Source organism: Tamandua tetradactyla, chromosome 23, assembly GCF_023851605.1.
Source record: "Tamandua tetradactyla isolate mTamTet1 chromosome 23, mTamTet1.pri, whole genome shotgun sequence".
NCBI lineage: Eukaryota > Metazoa > Chordata > Mammalia > Pilosa > Myrmecophagidae > Tamandua > Tamandua tetradactyla.
The window spans coordinates 2133358-2160096 of record NC_135349.1 but is presented as its reverse complement, the minus strand read 5'-3'; the positions used below and the strand labels follow the sequence as shown (position 1 = coordinate 2160096).

At 50.9% G+C, this 26739-nt stretch overlaps 1 protein-coding gene across 1 annotated transcript in view; it reads left to right on the top strand.

Annotated features, from left to right (window-relative positions):
- Window positions 1-18030, top strand: part of GNA12 (G protein subunit alpha 12) — a 116754-nt gene extending 98724 nt beyond the window's left edge. The window contains exons 3-4 of the mRNA XM_077140473.1: window positions 13477-13527; window positions 15589-18030. Coding sequence (XP_076996588.1) covers window positions 13477-13527; window positions 15589-16158 — 621 coding nt within the window. The 3' untranslated portion in view covers window positions 16159-18030. The remainder of the gene's footprint in view (window positions 1-13476; window positions 13528-15588) is intronic.
- The last annotated feature ends 8709 nt before the right edge of the window (window positions 18031-26739 follow it).

Below are 26739 nucleotides of genomic sequence, written 5' to 3'. Positions count from 1 at the left end.
TTTTCTATTCATTTTAAATACTTGAAAATTTTAGGGCCCTTGTCATTTTTATCTGTTCATAGCCATGTGACAAAGCCACTGATTGTTTTTAGCCCAAGCAGTTTTCAGGAGACAGGGTGACAGGAAGCAGGGCGCATAGCGCTTTCTGAGGGGCTGTCAGCCCCGTCGCAGGGCTGCCCAGATCTCTGAAGCACTGCTCTGAGGGGGCTACCTGGCCTTAGGTTTGCTTGTTTGCTAGTGACCCCAAAGCTTCGTTCACTGTGGGTGTTTTTCTCTCTCTTGCTCTTTTTTATTTTTTTTATATTTTTTTGGTGGCACAACAGATTTGTTGAAACAAATGACATAGTAAAAAACAAATACTAGGGCAAAAATAACTGCAAACAACTGCTACCTAAAGAATTTTGTCCCTACCAAAAGGTGAAGTGTATAACAATAGCTCAGGTGTATGGAATGCTAATGACATGCTAGACGCTAGCTAAACACTGTACTCGCATTATCACATTTAATTATCACAGTGACCTACGAGACACGTGTTATTATTCCCGTTTTACAGGAGAGGAAACTGAGGTTTAAAACAAATCAAAAGACTGACTGTGTTCTCAGTGAGAGTAAAGGGGGGAGCTGGGTTTGCAGATGCTCTTAATCAATATGCAGATAGTAGCATTTCCTAGTAACCAAGAAGTAGAGACAACCCAAAAGTCCACCAACTGGTGAACAAATGAAATGTGGTCAGTCCACACAACAGAATACTACCTAGTAATGAAAAAGGAATGATGCTTTGGTAGATGCTACAACATGTAGGAACCTTGAAAAAACAGGTGCTAAGTGCAAAAAATCAGACACAAAAGGTCAGATAGTGTAAGATTCCATTTTTAAGAAATGTCTGGAATAGACATCACAGAGACGGAAAGTAAGATTAGTGGTTGCATAGGGACAAGGGAAGGGAGAGTAACTTAATCCACATGAGGTTTCTTTTTTGGGTGAGGAAAATGTTTTTAAATGAGATTATAGTGATGGCTGCATAACCCTGAAATACAGTGAATCGAACACTTGAACAGGTAGGCTTTATGGCACATAAATTAGATCTCAATAAAGCTGTTTCAAAAACAAAAACAATTGAAAGCCCCAGAGTCATAATGCAAGCCCAGGCTATAACATACATAATATCTTGTATGTAGTCATAAAGCACAAGGAATATTTATGCACCTAATTTTGCAAAGGTGGGAAGGAAACTGGAATGAAATGGGGTCGAATAGTTGGAGGGAAGGTCCTATAGCATCTGTAGGTTATGTTAAGGATTCTGGATTTTATTTTAAGGGCTCAGAAACGCTACAGAACAATTTTAAGCATTGCAGAGACATGATCAGGTTTGTATTAGTAAATATTACCCTAGCTGCAGTTGGAGGACTGATGGAGGGAATAGAAGCAGAGTCTCACAGAGCAGAAGCCACAGTGATTTCCTGTCCAAAAGAGAGTTAACGAGTTTGGGCCAGCGAAATGGTGGTGATGGAGAGGATGGATGGAACTCCCAGGCATTTAGGAGAGACCAGACAGGACTTGGTGGCTGATTGGGTATAGAGAGAGCACAGGCTGCACGAGAGGGGGAATTGTGAATGATTCCAAGGCACTTGGGTTCAACAACTAGGTCATGCCATGTGCTAAAACAGAGGACTCTGGAGAGGAACATACCCCCTGTGCTGCTCTGAACCCGTGGGGGACCCGAGAAAAGCCATGTCCTTTAATCCTCATTCAGCACTGCTGGACGTAATTGGTAGGTGTTCTAGTTTGCTAGCTGCCAGAATGCAATATACCAGAAATGGAATGGCTTTTTAAAAAGGGGGGATTTAATAAGTTGCTAATTTACAGTTCTAAGGCTGAGAAAATGTCCCAATTAAAGCAAGGCTATAAAAATGTCCAAATTAAGGCACCAAAAAGAGGTTACCTTCCCTCAAGAAAGGCTGATGGGTTCAGCATTTCTCTCTCAAATGGAAAGGCACCTGGAGAACATGGCAACACTCTGCTCGCTTTCTCTCCTGGCTTCTTGTCTCATGAAGCTCCCCCAGGGGAGTTTTCCTTCTTCATCTCCGAAGGTCACTGACGGGTGGACTCTGGTTCTCTCAGCCTTGTGGCTCTGCTGGGCTCTGCTGTGGCTGTCTCTTGGCTCTAAAAAGGGACTCTCCAAAATGCTTCCTCTTTTAGAGGATCAGTGGGTGGAGTCCCAACTCCATGAAAGCTATCTGATCAAAAGTTCCCACCCACTTTGGGTGGTCCCATCTCCATCGGAACAATCAGAATGCTCCCAGCCAGCAGTGCTGAATGAGGATTAAAGGACATGGCTCTTCTCTGGTCCACCACAGGTTCAGAATGGCACAGGGGGTAGGATCATTGTGTCACTGTGAAGATGTTGCTCCTTTCACAAGCATGGGAAATGGGAACTCAGATATCCTTTGGAGAAGAAAAATTAATAGAAAATTGTATGAAAGACATATCCTTGATTAAGTGAAGGGTCTGTTCGGTCTCATTAGAATTATTTACGTGTTCCTTGCCTTGAGCTGCATGATCAGATAACACGTAAATGAGCAAGTAAGTAAGTAAGGTTGTGATGGAGGGAAAAGGAGAACAGGGGACCCTGTTAGCACATCAGAAGCTGCCAGACAGGATCAGGTTCTAGGCCGGGGGAAATGTCAAAATCCTCCTTGCTTGCTCCTCCAGGACAGTGGAGATTAATCTTGAGCTCTGCAGTACAAACTTGGAATATGGTACTTTCTTTTTCTTTCCTTTTCTCTCTCTCTCTCTCTCTCTTTTTTTATGAACATCAAACAAACATATAATCACTCTTGACATGGTTACAAATAATGGCTCACAATGTCATCACATACTTGTGTATTCGTCACCATGATCATTTTTTTGAACATTTGTATCTCTCCAGCTCTTGCTCTTTTTTAATAGTGAATTATATAAATATTTCCTATCTCTTCTGTAATGCAGAAGAGAGTATGAAAACATATATGCACAGCTTGAAAAAAATAGCAACTCGGACATCTCAGCAGCCACCACTCAGCGCCCCCCACTCAGTACCCACTCATAAGCGCATCGGCGGTGCCATCTGCTCCCCCTACCCCCGCCCCTCTGCTGCTCTGTACACCTCCCATCCCTGACTCACCCACTGTGCTGATTTGTGGCTAATCATTCCTTTCCTGCTATTTCTCTTTCTACCACCTGTCTATCCCTAAACGGTAAACTGAGGAGCCATGTAACTGGCCACTTGGGCGAGCTGCTTACCCAGTCTGTGTCTGTTTCATCACCTGTAACACAGGGCGGTGACACCAGCCTCCATTTGAAGGTGCGGCTACCTGAGTAAGTGCAGGTACAGCCCTTAGAGGAGGGCATTAGCGCTTATCTTTCCTTTCGCCTAGTTAGGAACTTCATGTAAATAAAGGATAATGTAAATATTTTATAGTGGCTCCTTTCTTTGGCTCAGCATTATATTCTGTCTGTGCACACGATTCTAGTCCACTCGTATTCATACCATTTGGTGTCTTCCTACGTGACCGCCCCTAACGCATTAGCTGGTTGTGCTGGAGTTGGACATTGGATCGTGACCAGCTCTGGCCTGGCCTCGTCACACTGCAAGGTGTGTCCTGGCACATTTGTGCCTGATTCCCCTATGACACAGGCTCTCCAGGTAGGACCCGGGGCCCTTCCAAGGGCTCTGCAAGGCCAGAACTGTTTTCATCATAATACCAAAACATTATTTGCCTTTTTTCATTCTTTCACTCTCACTAGTGTGTGAGTTTCCCAGAGGCCATACGACGGGCGATGATGTCAACACTCTGACAGCTAATTATATACCTGGATATTCCTGTATTTAAGAAAATTCTGCTTTAATTTCTAGTAAAGTAAATCTTGATAGCTCTAACCCACATAAAGAAAAACTCTTTGGAGTGCTCAGTAATTAAGGGTGTAAAGAGGTCCTGAGACCAAAAGCATTAAGGGCCTCTCTCCTAAGCTTCAGCAGGACCCTAGGGAGTGCCCGTGCCAGCTGTCCTGGGAAGTAGAGTCACACTGCTCTCCTGTCCGCAGCGGTGGGAAGTGCCCAGTGCTGCGTACCCTTGCCGGCCTCTGACATGGCTAGACTTGCCGCTTGGGTAGCTGTGAAATGGCATCCTGCTGTGGTTTAATTTGTATTTCCCAGTTGACTCATAACTTTGAACACATTTTCTGTGTTATCAGGCACTCATGTTTACTTCTCTGTGAAGCACCTGTCCAACATTTTTCCTATTTTATATTAAAAGATATGTTTTCTTATCTATTAGATTCAAAAGTTATTGACCTTTTGTCAGTTATGGATGTATTGGAAATCTGTTCCTCCAGCTTGTGGCTTGCCTTTTCACTTTCTTTATGCTTCTTTTGATGGACAGTAGTTCTTCATTTTAATGTGGTTGAACTTATTTAACTTTTTATTTAAGATTTTGTGTCTTGCCTTAATAAGTCTGTCTTTGCTTTAAAAATCTAGGTCATGCAGAATTTTGTTGAGAAGAAGGAGGTTGTGATCAGAAACAGACGCAGAGGAGGCTTGTAGTTGTTGGGTATTGGCAATGTTGTACCTAAAAGAGGTGTTTACTCTGTAATTACTTGTTAAACCGTACTTTGAAATTTATCAGTTCTCTGTGTATATATTATATTTAACAATAAAAAATGTTTTTAGGGTGGACTCTGGTTGCTCAGTGGCAGAGTTCTCGCCTGCCATGCCAGAGACCCAGGTTCGATTCCCGGTGCCTGCCCATGCAATCAACCAATGAATAAATAAAAATGTTTTATAAAATCTAGGTCATAAGGATATTGTACGGTTTACCGCTACATTTGTGTCCGGGATATATGTGGGTTTGATTTTTCTGCACATCAAATTTAATGGGAGGTAGGGACGGAGGTGTATTGTGAGCATTGCATATATTATGAGATGTGTTATATTACGTGGTGTATATTGCAAGGAAGGTGTTCAATTTACTTTTCCATATGTATTAGCTAGGGTTCTCTCAAGAAACAGAATCAGCGGGAGATACCTGTAAATATAAAATTTATAAAAGTGCCCCACATAACTGTGGGGACCTAGACTCCAAGGTCTGTAGGGCAGGCCACGAGTTGGCAGCTCCAGTGAAGGTCCTAAACGAACTCTCAGGAGAGGCTGGCTGAAGCAGGAGGAGTGGTTGTCTCTTCTGAGCCTTCCTAAAAGCCTTCCAGGGAATAGGGTAAGTGTTGCTCATTGCCAAAGACACTCCCCTTAGCTCATTGCAAATGCTGTGGATTTGCAGTCAGCTGTGGATGCCGCCAGCATGGCCGTTAGGATTTAAGTCCATGAAATGTCCATAGCAGCAGACAGGCCCGCGCTTGCCCGACCAGACCACCAGGTTCCACCCCCTGGCCAAGCTGACGCATGACCCTGAATGCCATATGACAGTTATCGCAACTCTATTTGCTAAAATATTTTTACCTACTAAACTACCAGCCTTCCCCTCCAGTGCTTCTCAGTCTGCCACGTGTCTGTTTATTTCTGTGTGGCTGTTCCTGAGTTCTCAATGCTGTTCCAGTCTCTTTGTCTACATGTACGTCGGCAACAGGTGGGCTTGTTACTGTAGCTTTCTGATTTCTATTTCCATAGACAGTTTCTGCCTTATTCAGGGCCCTTTGCACTTCCACATAAACATTAAAATCAGCTTGTTAAGTTTTCAACATAACCTGTTGGGATTTTCAACACAAATTCATTAAATTTATATATTTGGGAGAATTAATCTCTTTACAATGTTAAATTTTAAAATCTAAAATTAGATATAACACTCCATGTATTTGGTAATCATTTTAATAATTCATAATTACTTTTGTATTTTTCTCCATAACAGTCTTAAATACCTTTGTTAGACTTACTTCCAGGTACTTCATTTTTTTTTAATGTCTGATAAACATTAACATTTTAAAGTTTTCTTTTTGAGTGTTATTGATACATGGAAAGTTCCTCTTCAGAAAGACCTTCCCCGACCGCGCTCATCTGAGATGCACACACACACACTGCACGCAGAACAGTCTCAGCACCTAGTTCGGTGCTCAGAAAATGTTTGTTGAGTGCATGAGTGACAGAGTAAACGCAGCGGTTATGCCTTCCAGAGCGATCTGGAAGGCCTTCTGTGCTGGAGTCACCAGGCAGGCTTCTCTGACTGTGTTTCCTCACACCTGGTGTGGCTCTTTCAGGTTGAACACCCCAGCACTGAAATCCTAGGGCCTTAGGTGGTCTGATCTTTGTTTTCATTTCAATAAAAAGCTACGTTAGAAGTTGCAGGAAACTTTTACAGTCTAAATTGCATGTTTTGCATCCTCCTATCTTTTAGTTCTGCCAGAAGGTTAGCTAACGGGGTAGCAGAAGTGTGCTAGGGCAGGCCAGTTCCTGCTTGTTATAACCTGGAACAGTTGTCTCTCCTTTTTTTAGAGAAATTTACTCTCCTCCCCTGCTTCCCCCAAATGCATTTAAATAAAATCACATTCTGGTGAGAGCAGTGATTGAAAATGTCAGTGACTGCATACTGAGCTATCTTCCTCTACCCGCCCCCCCAGGCCTCGGGACCCTCTGCCTCCGCCTGTTAAAGGGGGGGCCTTACGGGGGGGCTGGCGATGGCCATCTCTGCCATAAAGTCCTCGGCTGCTCCTACCTGGGGATTTCTCCTCTGTTAGCCAGGTGGCACCTGAGCGGATAGGGCCGCCCTGACCCTGCTCCCGGCACTCACGCCCCGGATTCGGGTTCAGGTGTCTGTTCACTGGCTTGCTAGCCCTCTGTCATGCCAGCTGTGGACTCCCTTCTGGCAGGGCCGAGCCTCCTTGTCACTGCTGTGTCCTCAGCACTCAGAAGAACTGAATCATATACTGATGGGGCTGCCCTGGTCAGCAAGGGGAGGGGCCCCTGAACCAGTCTCCCCAGAGGGCCAGGGCTGCCCCTTGCCAGACCCCTGTTTCTGTGCACCTCGGGGCTGGAACAGCCTGCCCCCCCTACAATGCTGAGGGGCCTTTCCGGCAAGAGGGGTCTGTGCTCTGCCTCTGTGAACCCCTCCACAGTCTCTGGGCTGTTCCTCTCTGCAGGTAGCCCATCGTCGCAGAGGTGACCACTCTCATGTCTCAAGTCCCCATTTCTTTCCCACTTTCCAGGTATTTATTGGCCACTTGTCATCCGGGGGACTAATTGCTACATAGCTGAAGGCCAAGTTTGCTGTCTTCTCTCTTCCTCACCCAGTGTCTCTTGTGTCCTCACTCAACTCTGACCTGCCTTTCCCTCCTGCAGTGTCCTTTAGTTTATGACTGTGTGCCTGGTTATCTAAGGGGAACTCATCTGCTTTTAGAATATGTCTTTCATTTACTTCTTTTCCTCATCACAGTAGATTTGCCCCATCATAGAATAATGCTTTTTTGTTACCATTCGTATAGTTCACAGAAAGTACGAAAATAAAACTATTGTAACTTTCCCTCGATACAGATATGTCTCTGCTGAGAATACCTGAGTAGGTAATTAAGTGGGGATCACTCAGAATGCTATTAATTAAAACTAAACACACTTTCTTTCTCAGGGGACCCAGGTCAAATATTTTGTTTCCTTATTTCATAAAAATTATTCACTGTCTTTTACTGACTGACAAAATTGTTTTATGAGTTTGGCTATTAAACAATGTTGCGTTAATATTTGGAGCAGTTTTGCTATTCTAATGGCATTTTGGGAGAGGACAGACTAAGACTGTGTAAACAGCAGTGCTTATCTCTGGTTGTGGGATATGGGTGAGGTTCGTTCCGCTTTATATGTTTCTGCACTTCCAAAGTATTTTTTGCATGGATTATTACTTTAACAATTGGAATAAACGCGGATCCATTGTTCAGTGGATTACACCAGAAGCTGAACAGTTGTGAGCTTGGACATCAGTGCTGAAACCTGAGAACTTAGTGAAGGTACCAGGTGTCGAGTGAAGGCAGGAGCGTAAAAGCCTCGGGAAAGCAGTGCGTATTACATCAGAGTCGGGGGGGGGAGATTTGGGGTTTTAGTTTCTCTTTATTTTATTTGAGAATAGGTTAGTAAGAAACAGGGGCTTTCCATGAAGAGCCTGGGGCAGCCAGGTCTGACTCATCCGTTTGTTCTGAGTTATCTCATGTCCAATGCCAAAGGAAGAGATTTTCCAGACATTTATTAGGTTTTTGCTGCTTGTATCCTGTGTTTTTCAGGCAGTTCCATTTGTTTTGGGGGGAGCGGTTTGAATAATTCTTTATCATTGGTTTTCTGATGTGAGGACAGGATAGGTCCTGGACAGCAAACTGGAGTTAAGAATTCAGTAAGTGATTCAAGGAAAAAAGTGTTTAAGCCAGCATTAAAAAGAGTCAGCTTTGAGAATATCTGTCTGTCTGTCTGTTCACTCAGCAAGCATTCAGCCCCTCCTGATGGTTACGTGCTACTGGGGCTGGCAGAAGTCCAGCGAGGAGAGCAAGGTTGCTGTTATGTCCTAAGAAATTGTATTGGTTTTCTATTGTTGTGTAACAAACTACCACAGCGTAGTAACTTGAAACACATATTTACTCTTACTGTGTCTGAAAGTCAGGAATCTGTGTACAGGTTTGCTGGGTCCTCTGCTCAGGGTCTCACCAGGTGGAAAGCGGGGTACCGGCTGGGTCTGTGATCTCATCCACTCTCCCCAGATGTGGGTCCAGGTCAGAGGGTAGGTTCCTTGCGGTGACTGAGCTCCGCCCGCTTTCTTGCTGTCAGCCAGAGACCCCTCTCAGCTCGGAGGAGCAGACCTCAGGCCTTGCCCATGCCTCCCCACCCCTCACACACAGTGCTTGGCTCTTGGCTCTCTCCTTTTAAAGGGCTTGCCTGATTAGGCCAGGCCCACCCACGGTGGTCTCCCTTTTTGATTAGCTGCAGGTAACCTAATCATGAGAGTGAGGGCCCATCATAGTAACGGGCTTGCCTCACATTCGAGGGGAGGATATCACACAAGGACTAACTTAGCATTCAGCCTGCCACAAAAACCTTTGTCTAACCCAAGGTCACAAAGATTTTCTCCTTTTTCTTTTCTTTTTTAAGTGTAGAGCTTCAGTCTTTCCACTGAGGTCTGTGGTCCATTTTGAGTTACTTTTGTGTGTGATTTGAATAGGGTTCAACCTTCCTTCCTACTGCCAGAGCAGATCACCGGTTTTTCCAGCACCATCTGTTCAAAACGCTTTCCCTTATCCACCGAATTGCCTCGACACTTTTTTCAATCATCAGTTGACCATTATGTGTGGGTGTATTTCTGGACTCCATTCTGTACACCAGATCTGTATGTTTTCTTGTAATACCAAACTGTCTTGATTACTGTCACTTTAGGGTAAGTCTTGAAGTCTGATATTGTAAAAATTTTTATCTTCTTTTATAAAATTATTGAAGTTATTCTGTGTCATCTGCATATATTTTTAAGGGGGCTTGTCAAATTTCTTTTTTTAAGTGCCTGCTGAAATTTTTATTGGAACTATATTGAATCTATAGATTGTTTCTAGAAGAAATGACATTTAAAAATATTGAATCTTTCAATTCATGAATGTGGTTGTATCTCTCCAGTTATTTAGGTCTTGAATTTTTCTCACCAAAGAAGAGATTTTTCATGCTTTAAAAAAAAATTGCATACCTGTTTCAGCCAGTGCAGTAAGGTAAGAAAAGGCAATATAAGGCATACAAATCAGAAAAGATGAACTAAAACCATCCCTATTGGCAACAGACAAAGAAAATCCCAAAGAATCTACCAAAAGCCTCTTAGAACTAACAGGTCAGTTCAGCAGGTCACGAGATACAGGACGAACATTAAAAAATTAATTTTATTCTCTACTAGCATTGAACACATGGAAACAAATTTAAAATGAAATATCATTAACAATCACTTAAGAAATGCAGTTCTTAGGTATAAATTTACCTAGGCATATAGGGCTCTTATAAGATGTAAACTATAAAATGCTGATTAAAGAAATTGGAGAAGATATAAACAAATGCAAAGACATGTCACTTTTGTGGATTGAAAGCCTCAAGATAGTAAAGATACCAGCTTTCCCCAACTTCATATATACATTTAACACATTCTTATAAGACCCCAGCAAGACTTTTTATAGCTTTAGATAAGATTGTTCTAAATGTATATGGAAAAGCACTAGAATAACCAAAATAATTTTGAAAAAGAAGAATAAAGTGAAAACTGTCCCTCAACCTAACTTCAAGACTTAACTAGATAGCTATGGGGATAAGGTTTGTGGTGTGCATGAAGGGACAGAGCCACGGGCCAGTGGAACAGACTGGAAGACCTGGAGACGCCCCACACAAATATGGCCAACCAATTTTTGACAAAGGTGCATAAGCCATGCATAGAGGGTTTCCTTATGGGGTGATGAAAATGTTCTGGATTCTGGAGTTAGAGAAAGTTTGTGCAACCTTAGGAATGTACTAAATGCAACTGAAACTGTACACTTAAAATAGTTAATTTTATGTTGTGTGAATTTTACTCAATAAAAAGAAAAAACCTGGGCAAGAGGGCCCTGGTACTTAAGAGGGCCCACCCTGTGACTACAGCCGTTGCTTAGCCAAGGAGACATGCCCCAGCAGTGTGTGTACTTCCACGCTTAGATCTTGCCCCAGGTGTGTGGGGCCCTGGGACAGGTTGCTCCAGTGGCCCTGAACCTGCTTCCAGGCCTATGAGGGCCCTGCCCTGGGGTCTCATCCAGCTGCCAAGGGGCCTTTGCAGGAGCTAGAGCAGAGGACTTGGAGCTTGGAAATGGGAGTCCGCAGGCTGGCCCAGGGCCCCTCAGAGGCAGGGGGGCCCGAGTCGGAGCAAGCCTTAGGGCAACGGCTCCATGTGTGCGCTGCTGCGGGCGGCCTCACGAGCTTGCTTTGTTTGTTCTCTCCACGAATCCATGTTCATGCTGATCTCAAGTGATTTCAACTCTTAAACCAAGGAGGGTTGAGAAAGCCTGTTTTTCATCGATGCGTTTTCTGCGAGGCCGTGTTACTGCAGCAGCTGTCAGGGAAGGGTGCTGGGGTGGCTGTGACGTGCATGGGGCGCCCTTTTATAAGGCTCTAAGGCAGAAAGGCCACTTCCACGCCAAGGCTCGGGGTCTGCCACATGCAGTGTCGCTGGAGGGGTGCCGGAGCTCCTGTAGGGTGTAAAGTAGGTTGGAATTTTAAACCTGGTGCTTTTTAATGGTCTGACCCTGTGGGAATCCTGAAATCTGTGGGAAATGATTGTCCTGTAGGCTGCGCGCTCAGCCTCCAATTGGGGTGCTACAGCGAGGCCGGGGCAGCACTGGCCTCCTTGGGCCTGGGGGTGGGGGAGCCGAGGGCCCTGCCACAGGCTCCCTCTTCAGCAGCAGCTGAGGGATGCTCGCGATGACCCTGGTTCCAAGCTCAGTAGAGACGTTTAAGTTCAAACTGGAGAAGGTATAATCTCCTCATGTTTGAGTCCTTCTTCTTAGCACGTCTTTGTCACTTCTGTCCTGCTTGGCTGAAGTGTGCCCATGTCACGGGACCTCCCAGAGAAGAGCGTGCCTGTGGCCACAGCAGCTTTGGCCAGGTACTGGAACTCTCCACATCTTGCCCAAGCAAGTGAGGCCCCTGGCAGGAGTCTGTTCCCCTCCCTCCTTGCCCCGCAGCGCCCCCGCAGGAGACGTGTCCAGAGAGGGGCAGTGCAGCACCAGGGAGGTGGGTGCCGTCGGGCACAGGCTGCCCACCACAGCCTCCCACACACCAGCTGCTCCTGCCCCACCTGCACGCTGCCCCCAGGGGGAGGCCCCGTGTAAATCCTAAACCCAGCTCCAGTGGGAAGAGGAAACGCATGTTCTATTTCCTTAAACGCTCTCTTTTGAATCATCCAAAAGGTCTTTATTTCTTTTAAACATTTTTTATTGTTAAATAGGATATATATATACAAAGAAAAGAAAGAAAAAGCAGTGATCTTCAAAGTACACTTCAAAACAGTTTGTTACGGCTTACTATTCCACTATTTCAGATTTTTCCTTCTAGCTGCTCCAAAACACTGGAGGCTAGACCGTTTTAGGTTTTTACTTCCAGCTGCTCTAAGATACTGGAGACGAGAAGAAATACCAATATAATGATTCAGCACTCACACTCATTTGTTAAACCCGCCCTTCTCTGTAACTCCACCATCAACTTTGATCTTTCTATCCCACCTTGTAGGGCTATTTGGGCTGTGGCCATTCTAAACTTGTCCATGGTGGGAGGGGCTGGAACTAGCTGATGTTCTGGAGAGGCTGGGCCTCTGCATTTCAGGACTTTTCTGGTTCAGGGACCCATCTGAAAGGCCTTTACTTTTATATAGGAAAGTCGATTCTTCACTCAAGGGAATGCATCTTTGCATCTTCCGTTGGGCCTGTTTGGGACAGGGTGGGAAGATGAGCAAAACTAGAGCTGGCAGCAGGTCACGTGCCCCAGGTCTGTCTAGTGCTTCTCCAGTCGTCTTCCCCATTCCCCGCTGGAGAAGGTAGAGTGGCCGCCTGCGCCGGGGAGTGGGAGGGACCTTGTCACATTTTATACTCTCCAGAGAATGTCTGCCGACGGGGACCCTCCCCTAGTCACACTGCCCGAGAGGAGCCCGAGATACCCGCATGCGTTTCCCGTGTGCATCTTCCCAGCCTCCCGCTGCAGCCCCTGCCCGCCTCCTCCGCACAGCCCTCCAGCTCCCGGGCCCCCAGGCCGTGGCTCTGCTGCCCCGGTGCTGCTCCGTGCTGGGCCCAGAGACCTCCAGAGGCCTTACCAAGTGATGAGCAGAGACCCGCGTCACCCCAGCCCAGACTCTGGCGTCCCCTCTGGGGCACACTGTGAACCAGACTGTAAAGTGTATGAAGGAACGTGAGGACGCTGGGAACTACTGAATGTATACTCTGGATTGTATGGCAGGCGAACATGTCTCAATAAAACCACTTAAAAAGGAAAAAAAAACTTGAGAAGTAATTAGGAGTATTAGGTGTATTAGGACACTGGGAAACTGGAAAAGTGTTTGTCACGTGCCTGCTCTGCTCTTGTAGACCCTCTCTGATGGCTGCGCTCATTGGGCAGCCTTTTTTGGAAGCAAACCTAAGTCTGAATTCTCCTTCGAGTCCTGGCCCTGCCTGCAGCAGGCCACTTCCCACAGGGACGAGCCGGGGTCAGGTGCCAGCACCTGCTTAGCCGCTGGGGCCGCTTTGGAAAAACACGGTCTGAATTTGTATCTTGGGGTTGGAGCTAGGAAAACTGCATTTAAAATTTTTCTTAATATGTTTTTAATTTTTTTTAAAAAATGTGTTTTCATTCAGTCTTTTTACTTTGCTTTTCTAGTTACACAGAGGCAAAGAACACTAATATTACTCTATTAAGTTATTTTGTTTGCCAAATGAGTATCTGTCCACAGTGTCATGAGTCGTGACTCTTTTCCTCCGTGGCAGGGTGAGTCGGTGAAATACTTCCTGGATAACCTGGACCGGATTGGCCAGCTGGTGAGTAGAGGCCGCCCCGGGGACTTGGAGCCGGAGCCAGAAAGCCCATGCCTGTGGACCTCCGGTGCCAGCAGGCCCCACCCTGCCCAGCCCCGCCCAGCCCCGCCCAGCCCTGCCCCACCCCGCCCAGCCCCGCCCAGCCCCGCCCCACCCCGCCCCATCCTGCCCCACCCAGCCTAGCCCAGCCCTGCCCCGCCCCGCCCTGCCCAGCCCAGCCCTGCCCCGCCCTGCCCAGCCCAGCCTTGCCCCGCCCCACCCTTCCCCATCCTGCCCCGCCCAGCCTTGCCCCGCCCCACCCTTCCCCATCCTGCCCCGCCCAGCCTAGCCCTGCCCCACCCTTCCCCATCCTGCCCCGCCCAGCCAGCCCAGCCCTGCTCCTACATCCCGTGACCCTGCCTCCTGTACCCAGAGCCCCATGAAAGGGGTAGAGGAGGTCTTTACTCAAGGGAGGACTTCCTTTAACTTGTTTTGTAAATATAACTTTTTTTTTAGTTAGGGAAGCTGTAGGTTTACAGAAAATCATGCATTTGTAAACCTTGCATTATCGCTACAGTTCATGAAGAGCGCTGTTCTGTCTGTGCTGTTAACTGTGAGGGTGAACGTTGGGGTTTGCAGTTTGGGTTGTACTGTCCTATGGACTTTTTAAAATTTTTATTCTAGTAACATATATACAGTCTAAAGGTTCCCCTTGTAACCACATTCATATATATAATCCAGGGCTATTACATTCATAATGCTCTGCGAACATCCCCACCAACTAGTACAAAAACTTTTCCATCACCCCAAATAAATGTACAATCTAATCTTTTTTGGGGGGTGGAGGGGTGGAGCATGCATGGTACAGGAATTGAACCCCGGTCTCCTGCATGGAAGGCGGGCAGTCTGCCACCGAGCCACCCACGCACCCTGTACAATTTAATCCTGTAACTTTTTATTTTGGAAAATTCAAACATGGAGAAAATGTTGTTGTGAAACACTAGGTTCATCCATTCCTCCTGAGGTCAGGGACAAACCCACACCTTATTTCATCAGTCATGCTGTAGGATGTATCCCTAAAAAATTAGACTGTTTAAAATTATAACCACAATAGTGGTTATTGTACCCCCAAAATTAATAATTTCTTAAGATCATCCAATAACCAGTCAGTTTTCACATTTCCCTACTTGTCTCATAAAGGGTTTTGGTTGATGTTTGTTAGTTTTGCTTTTTGTTTTTTTGTTTTGGGTGCATAGTCTGGGAATCAAACCCGGGTCTCCCACATGGAAGGCGAGCATTCGACCGCCAAGCCACCCGTGCACCCTTGGGTTTGTTGTTTCTGTTCACAGTTTGAATCAGAATCCTAATAAGGTCCATACAGTACAAATGTCACTTAATTTCTTTTAAACTATACATTTCTCCCTCCATCTTCTCTTCTGTTGCTAAAATAACTGGATTCCTTACCCTGTAGGGTTTCTCACAGCCTGGAGCTTGCTCTGACATCCCTGTAGTGTCATTTAACGTGTTTTCCCGTCTCCTGTGGCCTGGAAATTCGTGGTTAGATCTAGAGGCTTGATCAAACTCACATGGTTTTGGGCACTAGTCACTGGAGGATTTTCAGTCGTCCAAGATCAAAGTGGTTCGAGAGTTTCTAAGCAAACTTGCCTGTGCGTGTGGCAAAGACTTTGAGTTCTCCAAGAATAGCATATTAAATATATTGTAAACTTTAAATAGCGCTGCAAAACCTAAATTAGTAAGGTTTTTGGAAAGTATATGCTCTGAAAGTTAGAAAAATTAAAGATATCTATGGAACAGAAATAACCCTTTGAAGAAGGAAATTGATGAGGTTTCAGTCGGGGCCTGAGTTTTCTGATCACTTTCCTCTTTTCGTTCTGAAATGAGCTATTTAATCCCTTTGCTTTTTGTTTCATGTCTAATCTAATTCTGTAAATGACATTTGCTTTCAGCACTGTGTTCAATTACTTTCTAAAGTTTGATCGTTTCCCTCTACCTTATCTTCTTGTTCTTATTTTCTTGCATTTCTTCTTCCTTTCCTAAATTCCTCCCTTTTGCCATATTTTGCAGAATTACTTTCCTAGTAAGCAGGACATCTTGCTGGCTAGGAAAGCCACGAAGGGAATTGTGGAGCACGACTTCGTGATCAAGAAAATCCCTTTTAAGATGGTGGACGTGGGTGGCCAGCGGTCCCAGCGGCAGAAGTGGTTCCAGTGTTTCGACGGAATCACGTCCATCCTGTTTCTGGTGTCATCCAGCGAGTATGACCAGGTCCTCATGGAGGACAGGCGCACCAACCGGCTGGTAGAGTCCATGAACATCTTCGAGACCATCGTCAACAACAAGCTCTTCTTCAACGTCTCCATCATCCTCTTCCTCAACAAGACGGACCTCCTGGTGGAGAAGGTGAAGACAGTCAGCATCCAGAAGCACTTCCCGGATTTCCGGGGTGACCCGCACAGGCTGGAGGACGTGCAGCGCTACTTAGTCCAGTGTTTCGACAGAAAAAGACGCAACCGCAGTAAGCCGCTCTTCCACCACTTCACCACCGCCATCGACACGGAGAACATCCGCTTTGTGTTCCATGCTGTGAAGGACACGATCTTGCAGGAAAACCTGAAAGACATCATGCTGCAGTGAAAGAGAGAGCCTCTTCCCTTTGCCACGCGCGGGCAGCCTCGGGGGCTGCTGGGTGCGGATGGCCTGTGTGGTCCTTGAGTTGGGTTCCTAGGATCCGTGCCAGTGACCACCTGGCCTACTGGAAAGACAGACAGACAGACAGACAGATGAGCTCTAGGCAGAAGGATGGAGAAACAGATGTGAGCTACTGAATCCTGGGGACTAGTAAACTACTGAAAGCCAAGGGATCACTTTGGTATTCATTTGTAATACCTAATAACACAGCTTTCCTTCTTTTTGTATAAACTTTATTCCTTTTCTGGCACAATTTAAATTGAGGCGTGTGTGTGTGTGTGTGTGTGTGTGTGTGTGTGTGTGCGCGCGTGTGTGTGCATGCACCCTCTCGTGAATGATGAGCAATAGAAACCAAGCGGCCTTGCAGATGGCTTCTCTAACTTGCAAGTCTTCAGTGAAGCAAACTAACCTGAAAGTGTTGCCTAACAGTAGTTCGTAGGAGATCAAACGCATGCTGATGCTGCTAAATGCAGGGGGCGCAAGCCCAGCCTCTGCCCCAGTGAAAGATCTGAGTGCCACCTCCCACAGCAAGGGCCCCTTGCCTTTCAAACCTGGGCCAGCTGCCCAAGAGACGGGAGTCTGGGTCTGTTAGATGGAGCCAAGTCACCCCGCCTGAGGACTCCCCTCCAGTTCTAGAAAATGTGACTGAGAGCCTTGCTGGCATGGACCTGCATTGACGCTGGCACCCAGGTGCAGTCTCTCTCGCCTGGTAGAGTGGCCCAGAAACATAGCGTGTGATGAGTAGGCGGAAGCTGCACGCTGACAGTGAATATTCCTCTCTAAAGGCCACAGTGGTGCTTTTAACTTCTCTCCCACATCCCTCCCTCCCTGTTACCTACCCCCCCACCGCCCATGGCAAAGACATTTAAGCCAAGTAGCCTTGCAGACGACGTCTTTGTCTTAATTGCCAGTCATCTCTGGCACCTACAGCTGGCACGTTTAGGGCAGCCTTCTTTGGGATATTGTACGAAGCTTCGTACTCCTCTTGTGGAGCTTCCAAGCGCCTGCAGGATTCCTAACAAAGCTCTTGCTAATGCCACAGCTGCCTGGTGAGTTCCTCACAGCTGACCTTTCAGGAAGTCCGCAAACCTGGGAGGAACTGGAGTGTCTCCAGATGGCAGCTATGCTGCCCTTGGACAGCCGGTTCCTGTTCTCAACTCCTTTAAACCTGATTCTTCCCCAGGTCTCTTGCCTCTGTTAACATAGACACATGACAGTAAACACAATCCAGTAGAGTTCTCGGGACGGAATGGTGGTGGATGTTGATGTTGAGGTGAATCTCAAGCTCAGTTAACTTGTTCAGTTACCTGCCAGGTGTCTTTTCACTGTGTTTAAAAATACATTGCATTCCAAACTGGTCCCCTCTGTGTTTTACTCAACTGAAAAGTCTGTCTAGTTTGGGACTTTACCTAGCATTAAAAGAAAAAACTAAGTTCCCTCTGTGACTGGCACGAGAAAGTCACTGTCGCTTCCTAACTCGCCCTGGGTCCCCGCCACTGTGTCCTTCGCCTGGGCTTAGTTTCGGCTGCCCAGACAGACACCCCGCGGGCAGATGCCGACCCTGAGGAGAGGGAGGAGAGACCTGCCGCCGGCTCATCCTTGTAGCCCAGTATTTTCACGAGGAGACGACAGGGAACCCTCTTTCTCTTCGGTGCTCAGGGCTTTGACTAGTGCTTGCTAGGGTTTGGGCTCTTTTTGTTTTAGCAGGAAAAAAAAGTTGTTGCTTTTGTCCCGCTTCCTGTGGCTGCTCACAAGTGGGAAGGATGTGACCCAGGCTCAGTGCCGGCCGCCACGTCTGCCGGAGGAAGCTGCCCCGCCCCTCCAGGGCTCCCGCCCGGCCCCCCCTGCAGCCCGAGGGCCCAGCCCCCAGGGCGGCACTCACCGGCCCCCCGGCCGCACCCTCCCAGTGCAATGAGCTTCCAAGCCTGGGGGAAGAGGGCGCCGTGTGCGCCGCAGAGGGGGGTGTCCCCAGGCTGGCTGCAGGGGGCTGCTCAGCTGGTGCCCCGGTGGCATTGTTTGCAGCTTTCCTCGCGGGTCTTAGGTCAGCCTGTCACTAAGTCTCTTCTTCCCTTGAGTCTCTAGTTCACTTCCAAACCAGAAGCAGAGGGGACGCCCGGCATGGGGGCTGCCCGAGGGGGCCGCTGAGCCCTGCCCAGCGGGGGCTTCCTCCGGTTATACTGACCCGCCGGATCAGAGGTCCCCGCCCTCTGGCTCCAGAGTCTGTGTTTCGCTGTTACTGGTGACAGCTGTTTGCGAGGCAAACCTGAAATCATGTGTGACTTTTCTTTTCATACATCGTAGCCATTTTTATCTGCAAAGCCGTAGGCTTTGGGGTGTTTTTTTGTAAATTTCACCATTACCTGTGAATATTGTCCTTTTTCCTTGAGATGTTAGAGAAGCAGAAGGCAGTTGTGCCTCATCTATTATTGCAAAGATGTAACAATAAACTCCCTCAAAACAAGACATTTCCTCATAGTTACACTGTTTACACATTAAAAACACATGTAGGTTTTTTACTGAATTATATTTTCCACTCTTGCTTGTAGAAGAATTGTTTCAAGAGCTTGTGTAATGGCTTTGTAATTTATAGAGAGCTCTAGAATTCTTATTCTTGTCATTTTTTAACTTCTTTGATAAAAGAAAAATGAGGCAGGTTATTTTAACTCCAAGATCCAAAACTAACCTTGCAGCGAGGTGTTTAGTTAGGACTGACTGAGGGGCTCGGGGCCCCTGGGGACAGACACCGCAGCCTTGGCTGCCGCCGCACTGGCAGGAGCTGGGGGGTACCACGTGGCCGCCCAAGTCTCGGCGCTTGGGGATGGTCTTTGCTTACTACAAAAGTCCATTCAGCACTCAAAAGTGACCCCCGGCTAATTTTTAAATAAAATTCAGAGCAAATAATTCTCTCCTAATTTTACTTGGCGGTTCCTTACTTGTGAATGACAGCTTTGTTTCACCTAGCACCACGGAGACGCCAGTGTCATTGTTTTGGAGGCCAAGCCTCGAACCCAGCGCCAGAAACTGTAGCAGCGCCCGCCCCGCCAAGAGCCCGCGCCCGACTGCAGGAAGGGGAGGGACAGCACCGGGCTCCGCGGGGAGTGCTGGCCGGGGAAGGAGTCCTTCGTGCGGAGCAGCAGCTCGGGGCCGAGACCCGCCCAGGACCTGCTGGGACTGGCCCCCCCTTTTCCCGCAAGCACCGGCCGCGGGGCTTGTCCACCAGTGGGCAGGTCAGAAAGCGCCCCCGAGGCGCGCCCGCAGGCCCTGCGCTGCGCCCAGCTCCCGCATGGCCGTGCACCGAGCTCTCGGGTCTGTTTCTTCATTTGTGAACGTTGGCCGGCAGGGGATCCTCAGCCCTGGCTACACACTGGAATCACCTGACCGCTTTTCAAAGGAGTCGTGCGTGAGCCTGGAACAAGTGTGTAATTTTCACAGACAGGCGCATGTGCGGGAAAATTTTTTTTAAATCCCAGGTGATTTTAATGTCCAGCCAGGGTCGAGAGCCCCTGAAGTCGATCATCCTCAATCCTTCGGGGTTAGTCTGTCGGGGCTGTGGCCGCAGCCATTCCTGAGAGATGCGGTGGCCGTGGCCTTCCTCCCACCCGGGCGTGTGGGGGGAGGAAGCCGTGCTGAGCCCTTCACTGTGGGGGGCCGTCCCTTCAGGACTTTCGGTGCCCGCTTCTCTCTCAGATGAGTCAGATGTCCTTAGCAGTCTCATTCTTAAATTATTTCTTGTTTGGCTTTGAAGAAAAAGACAAACTGTTTTGGCAAAGGCTCCCTTAACTCTTGCCCAGCTACTCCAGGGAGACGAGGTGCGGTGAGGTGACCAGCTCGCGTGCTCCTGCCGTCCTTAAACGTGGGCCTCGTGTGTCCGCTGTGAGTCCTGGCATCTGGTGGGACTGGCCCTGGACTGAAGTCGGTGGCCAGGTCTGCACTGAGGGCTGCGTGCGTGCCCCTGTGAAAGGGGCAGCAGAGAAGGGGATTTGCAGACCAGCTGAAAGGTGACGGCATTCCTGACTTCTGGTTGCTCGCCCCAGCTCCTTTCGTGAGGCACAACACTGGGCCTTGAAGGCGAGCGGGTCCTGTTTCCCAGAGGAAGGGGCTGGTTAGATCCAGTTAAGACCTTTCAGCGGCCGAAACCCACTCCGTTAACAGGGCTTTAAAGGAGGAGACATGCCTTCAGAGCTTGTGCACAGAGAAAGAGGTTAAGGCCAGACCCTTGTCGGAGCCCATACGTAGAGAGGGGCTGGAGACACCCACTCCCCTGCCTCAGCGGCCGCTTGGGACATTATGCTGAGAAAAAATTTCAGGGCACTAGAGACCTGCTCGCGTGAGTCTTCACAGTGTCACTGAGTTCTCTCCCTCCAGGATTCTCTGGAACTGGGCTGGTTATTTGGTGTTCGGGTTAGCACATTCAAATGGGTGGATTTGGTTTCCAGACAGTGTTGGTCTGTCTTCTAGCCGCATGCCTCCCATGTGGGCTCCTGGCTGCCCGGAGCGCCCCGTGGCCTCTCCCGCACGCTGTCAGGCCTGGGCTCCACGCAGGGGCTCCTGCGCTGGCTCTCAGGATTGCGCACTGCACCCCGGAGAACGTGGGGTGCCAGCACAGCTCGCGCCGGGCGCCGCCTGACCCACACCCAGCTGAGTCCGTCTCTGGGAGACTTGGAAGAAACCTACTTTTCTCAGTCACACCGGAAAGAAGCAGGATGTTACCAGAGATAAATAAGCCCCAAGTCGCCTGGCAGGGTGGATTCTCGGGATGGGTGTCCTCGTGGCGTCAGGGGCAGGAAGTGGGGTGCAACTCAGAAGCCAGGCCCCGAGCTCATTAGGGTCCTCCCTGCAAGGGTCGGGCTGACAACTGCTCTTGGGGTTGATCCGGCCCGTGGAACCGCATTCCTCCTCAGTAACAGTGGTTTTCTTCAGTACTCAGCAGAAAAACCTTAGCGTGCCATGGTGAGTGTCACCCTGAGGCCCTGAAGACCCCGCCTTCCACATGGGCTTCCCCGGACCGCAGGGGAAGGCGGCTTTCAGGCTCACTGCAAGAACTGGAAAGCTAGCCCAACCTGAGAGGCGGGGGCTGCATCTTCGAGTTGATGACAGAAGGTGGTTTCTCCTTCAGACGGCTTTCTCTCTCCGTGCCTGATGTGAACCAAAGGGAAACGCTGGGGCAGCTGCCCTGGGGCCCCTGCGCCAGCCTGAGTGTCCGCTGGGACCCCGGGTAGCCCGGCCTGCGGGGCGGCGCTCGGTCGTGGTGGCCGCCGAGAGCTGCTCCTCCGCTGGCCGGGCCTGTGCTGCGAAAAGAGAGCGCTGTTGTTCCAGGCCTGGCACCTGGGTGCCTTTTTATTAACACTGAATTCACTTTATTTAGTCTTTTTAAAAAGCTGATGTTGTTCCACCCAAATGAACCTAATCCCAGCTGTGCACAGCCCAGATGGCGTTCTCAGTGGAACTGCGTTTTCCTGGCAGGTCACCAGGTCCGGCCGCCCTACTCTGGACTGTCCGGCCTGTCGGCCTGGCCGGCGTGGACCGTGCTCTCCTCCTGGTGACGCTGACCAATGGCCTCAGCGAGGAAAAGGTCCCCTCTGCAGAGGTAGGGTGTGGTTTAGGGCGTGTCCCCCCGAGTATGATAGGAACCAATTGCTGCTGTCAGCAGTGGCAGTCAGAGGCCAGTTTGCCCCTTTGACGGACAGTCCGGGGGTGGAGGGGAGCCTCGGGGCTGGGTGCAGGGCTACCACTGGCCAGCCCCGCCGCAGTGTGGGTTCCACTGGACTGCACAGCCCCCACCACCTCCCACCCAGCCGCGTGTGGCACAGAGGCTTGTACCACCAAGTGCCCTTCATGCGTGCCTCCCTGAGAGCCGGGAGGGGCTGTGCACAGCTACCCCGGCCATCTGAGAGACCCGGAGGCTCAGGGCTCTCAAACTGAACCCGACTTGAACCTGAAAACCACATGAAGTCGGTTCTCCGTGGCTGTCCCTCCTCACCCACGTGCCCACCTCACCTGCAGATGGGCGGACAGAGCCCTTTGCTTGCTCGTGTCTGACGGGGGTTGCTGCATTTCACCAGCTGAGACATTGCATTTGTGTCCCCGCACAGCCAGTAGGGACTCGCGGCCACTTTCTCCATCATGCTTTTTTGTTATAAGTGCCCGTTAGATTCTTTACCAAGCCTGTTTATGGAAAAATTTTAAATTGATCTGTACTGAGTCTGTTGCTTTCCAGAGCCTTGAATAATTACCTTTTGACCTTTTATATAAACTGCTTCAAAACATCCAAAATGTCGTTTTTCCTAACTCCATTCAAACCAGTTCGTCAACTGGCATGTTACTCGCCGCTGACACGTGTGGCCGGGAAGCCCAGTGCTAGTGCGCAGGCCTCTGTCCCGCCACCACGGCATGCACACAGCGGGGTCTCAGCCCCACGAGAGGAGAGGCCAGGGGGTCCCCGTGGCGGTGCTGACGTCTCGGCTCACAGAGACCGCGTCCCGGTTTAACGTGGGCCTGTGACGTGTAAAAAGTGTATTTTATAGTGATGGTGGTTAGTCTAACATGTTTTGTATATATGATTTTTATAAATCTATTAAATTTTGCCTTAAATTACACTTGTTGTCTTGGGGTCTTGCATCTTTTTAAAACACAAGCTACAGCTTGGCTGAGGCTCCCCACCCCCACCCCCCGGAAAGAAGAGCGCAGGTAAGGGGACTGGGTGCTCCGGTCTGACGTGGCAGCCAGGGCCTGTGGGCGGGGGGTCTGCAGTGCCGTGACGGGAGCCCAGACTCCGTCACTCCCTTAGTCCTGGCCTGCCTTCTTCCCTTTGGGTGCTGTCACCCCTGCCACTCGTTTGTCCCGTCCCTTGACAGTCTCACAACGTACTGTCCGGTGTTTATTCAGCAGTGGCGTCAGCCTCTTTTCAAACTAATAACCATCCAAATGCAGGCCTGTCGGTCCAGGTGGGATCCAAGAACGCAGCTGGGGAACAGCACTGAGCCAGTGGATTCAAGGTATGAGAAAATGCTCCAGGAAATTTTAGTAGAAAGAGAAATGCCAGTCCCTCCACCACCCAAACCTCTGGCCCTTTGTGTCCCAAGCACCAACCCTGACCCTGGCAAACGGGGACAGGGTGAGCATCTGGGAAGGGACGCATCTGGGCAGATGAGGTGCGGTGCCTTGGATGTGGGTGGGGGCTCCCCAGGTCACGCGCAGGGGCAGCATCTCTGGGAGGGGTCCCCTTCGCCCCCGCCCGGGAGGAGCCTGTCCTTGCTGTCGGGAGGGTAGGGCCTGGTTTCCACTTGGGCTCCCGGGAGGCGCGTCTCGCCCAGACTCCTCGCGCCGGGCAGCTCTGAGGACGAAAGCGCAGCGCACACGCATTAGGGAAGGGCAGGCTCCCGGGTCTGTCCTGCTGCCAGCGGCACACGGGAGTCTCGATTGGGCTGTCCGGGTGGGCCACCCTCGGCCCCCGGCGTTGTTACAAGGGCGGGCCGCACATGAAAGCACAGGGAGGAGAGGAGCCGAGTGACCGGCTGGGGGGCGCCAGGAGCCCGCGGGTACAGGACACACCCGGCGCACCAGGGGCTGCTGTGGGCGGGGACGCGGGTGGAAATCCCTCAGGGCCTGCCCTCAGCTCAGATCTGAGAAGACATCTTCATGTCCACTCTTCTCCGCCTCGCACAGCAGGGTGTCTTGTCTCCTGCACTCCCAGGTCCACCAAGAAGGCCGCCTGCTCCAGGGCCACCAGCAGCTGTCCAGGGCCTGGAGGGCAAGAGAAGGGGTGGGGGGCCACCCCTGCTGCAGGGCTGAGCTCCACACAAGCCCAGGCCTTTCCACAAGCCCCTTCCCCACCCCCACGGCAGGCCACACCCCCAAGGCCCCATGGCAGGCCACAGACACCAAGGTCCCCCCCCCCCCGCGCGCAGGCCACTCCCCACACCACCACCATCACCACACCCCCCCCCCCGTGGCAGGCTCCTCCCCCATCGGGGAGGGTGCCTCCCCCCCGCAGCGTGCATGCCTGTCCCCATGTGGCCGTTACGGTCAGTAGAAACAAAGCCTGGCACCTGCCCACTGAGCACCGCCAATGGGAGGCCAGCAGACACCGGCAAGCCCCGGGAATTGCTGTGAGGGAGGATGGGGTTGAGGGCTGGGAGCCAAATCAAAAGTTCCCTCGGCCTTTGCCAGGTGGGGACCTTTAAAGCTGGGCCTACCCAGAAAGGCAGATGTAGAGCAGAGTGTGCACCAGTGAGGACCGGAGTGCAGAGACAGGCGGGGGGCAGGCTGGGTGAGGGGCAGGTGGGGGCAGGGGAGAGGCGGCAGGGCAGGGGGGGCAGGGGAGGGGCGGGGGGGACAGGGGAGGGGCAGGGAGGGCAGGTGAGGGGCAGGGAGGGCAGGCTGGGTGAAGCCAGATGGTGCCCGCCTTGTCTGTACCCGCCTCTCCAGTGGTTGACTAACGTGCTGGGGCAGTGGCCTCGGGGTGCCTCCTGATGGCACCTCATGGGACCTGCTGCCAGGTTCACATGTCACGTGCCTGGAGCCGGCCCGGGTGGCCCGTGACCCGGCCAGCCTTGGTATTGGAGACGCTTCTGGGGCAGCTGCTCTGCAGCCTCGGGGAGCAGTGGCGGTGGCAGGTGGGGGTTCCCCTCCTTACTGGGGGCATCAAGAGGGAGCAGATTGGGCCAGTCATGCAGCGGCCCCAGGACAGTTCTTGGAAGTTGTTTTTTTTTTAAAATAAACCCCTGACATAGCTTGTTTTCATTCGCCTCTTTACCCTAGAAGCAGAGTTCAAAAATAAACCAGTTATTCTGGGCTCTCGTTAATCAAGTTCTGCTGCATAATGGTGGAAAAAGAGGAACGTTCTTAGCTGTTTCTAGCAATTATTTGCATTTATTTTAACAGCGTTCAGAAACCATGGTCCTTTACGGTGCAGGAGCCGGTGTTTCCTAGATGACTGTGCAGTTTCTGGCTGCCTGGTTTTTCTAAGAGCCATCAACTTGCTATTTCCTGGGGTTTCCTTGAAATGGGGTTCCTCGGCTCAGCGTCTGCACCCACCAGCTCTGGGAGGGGCGTGCAGGTGGAGGCCCACCCTCGGGTGCAGGGCGAGGCTGGCTCTCAGCTGGCCCCAGGACGGCGGCACGGGACAAGGGAGGCCTTGTGAGCTCCCAGCCACGGTGGCCTCGCGGGGCTATAAATATTCCCGCTGGGGACGCGCCTCTCCGGCCAAACAGACCAGCCGGGCCCAGCGACTCCGCGTGCTGTTTGCGTTGGCACCTGCCCACGCACCGGCCACCCACCCGAGCCCGAAACCGCTACAGCTGCCGGCAGGCGTGGTGCCGAGGCGGGGGACTGCGTGGGGAGGGGGCGGCAGACCCCCCAGCCCCAGCCTCTGCAACCCACGCCCGGCGAAGGAGCCCCGGGCTCCTGGGCCCGCTTCCTCAGCTGCAAAGTAGGCAGGTCCGTGCCCCCATGGGGCTGGAGAATGGGGTGGCGCAGACGAGAGTCCCAGGATTAGATGGGACTCGCCAAAAGTGGGGTGCACTCAGGAGAGGGCTTTGCCTCTCCCCGAGGCCCGGGCAGGGGGTTTCCTGGCTCTACCCCTAGCTGCCTGCCCCGGCCTGGGCGTGTTTGCTTTCTTAAGCTGTTCTGGACCTTTCTCCGCAGAAAGGTCTGCATGCTGTCCCGTGGGGCCGCACTGGCCAGCCACGGGCCCTCCCTCATTGCTCTGGAAATGGAGCAGGTGGGGGTCCAGGAGGCCACACCCTCCTCTCCGTCCTCGGGGGCTCAGGTTGGGGGCGGGAGGGGACTGGAATGATCCTCCCACTTGCCTGAGTGGGCTTGGGGGGGAGAAGACAGGGAAACCAGAAGAGGAGATTCCGGGGGCTGTACGAGGTCCAGCCTTCCTGAGTGTCGCTTCGCAGCCCCTCACCCCACAGCCAGCATGTGCCCAGCACCAACGGGGGGGGAGCCCCGGGACCCCAAAGTATTTGCTGGCTCCATTCCTGAGCAGCTGCAATGGGGAGGGTCTCAGAGAGGCCGTGCCGGGGGGAGCCCTGTTGGGGACAGCATGGGGATGTGGGCTCAGGGTGCTCAAATCGGGGGCCCCACTTGTTGGAAACCGTTACCTCGGGTTCCCCAGGTCCGCACTGCATCCCGCTGCTTGGCCGAGTCACATCTCGAGCTTTACAAAGATTTGCCAACTGCCCCTGCCCACAGGGGACAGTGTCCACCCCCCTCTGCTTCCGCTGGGCCCCGCCACAGCCCCTCAGCCCTGCCCCGCAGGGGGACCTGGAGGGAACACTGGAGCCGAGGAGGGACCTTCTGGTCTCCGTCCCTGAACCTTTCATTTGCACAACGTCCTCCCCCCCGGCGATCTTAAAGCACCTCGCTGCACCCGCACAGGAAGGGGGCCGTGGCTGGAGGCACCCTTGGAGGTGCTTCCCACACACGCACCCTACAATGCTCTTTGGGGGACCTGCATGGCAGTGGCGACCGGAGGGCAGCGGCCCAGGCCGTGCCGAGACTGTGGTAACGGCCAGCGGGGAG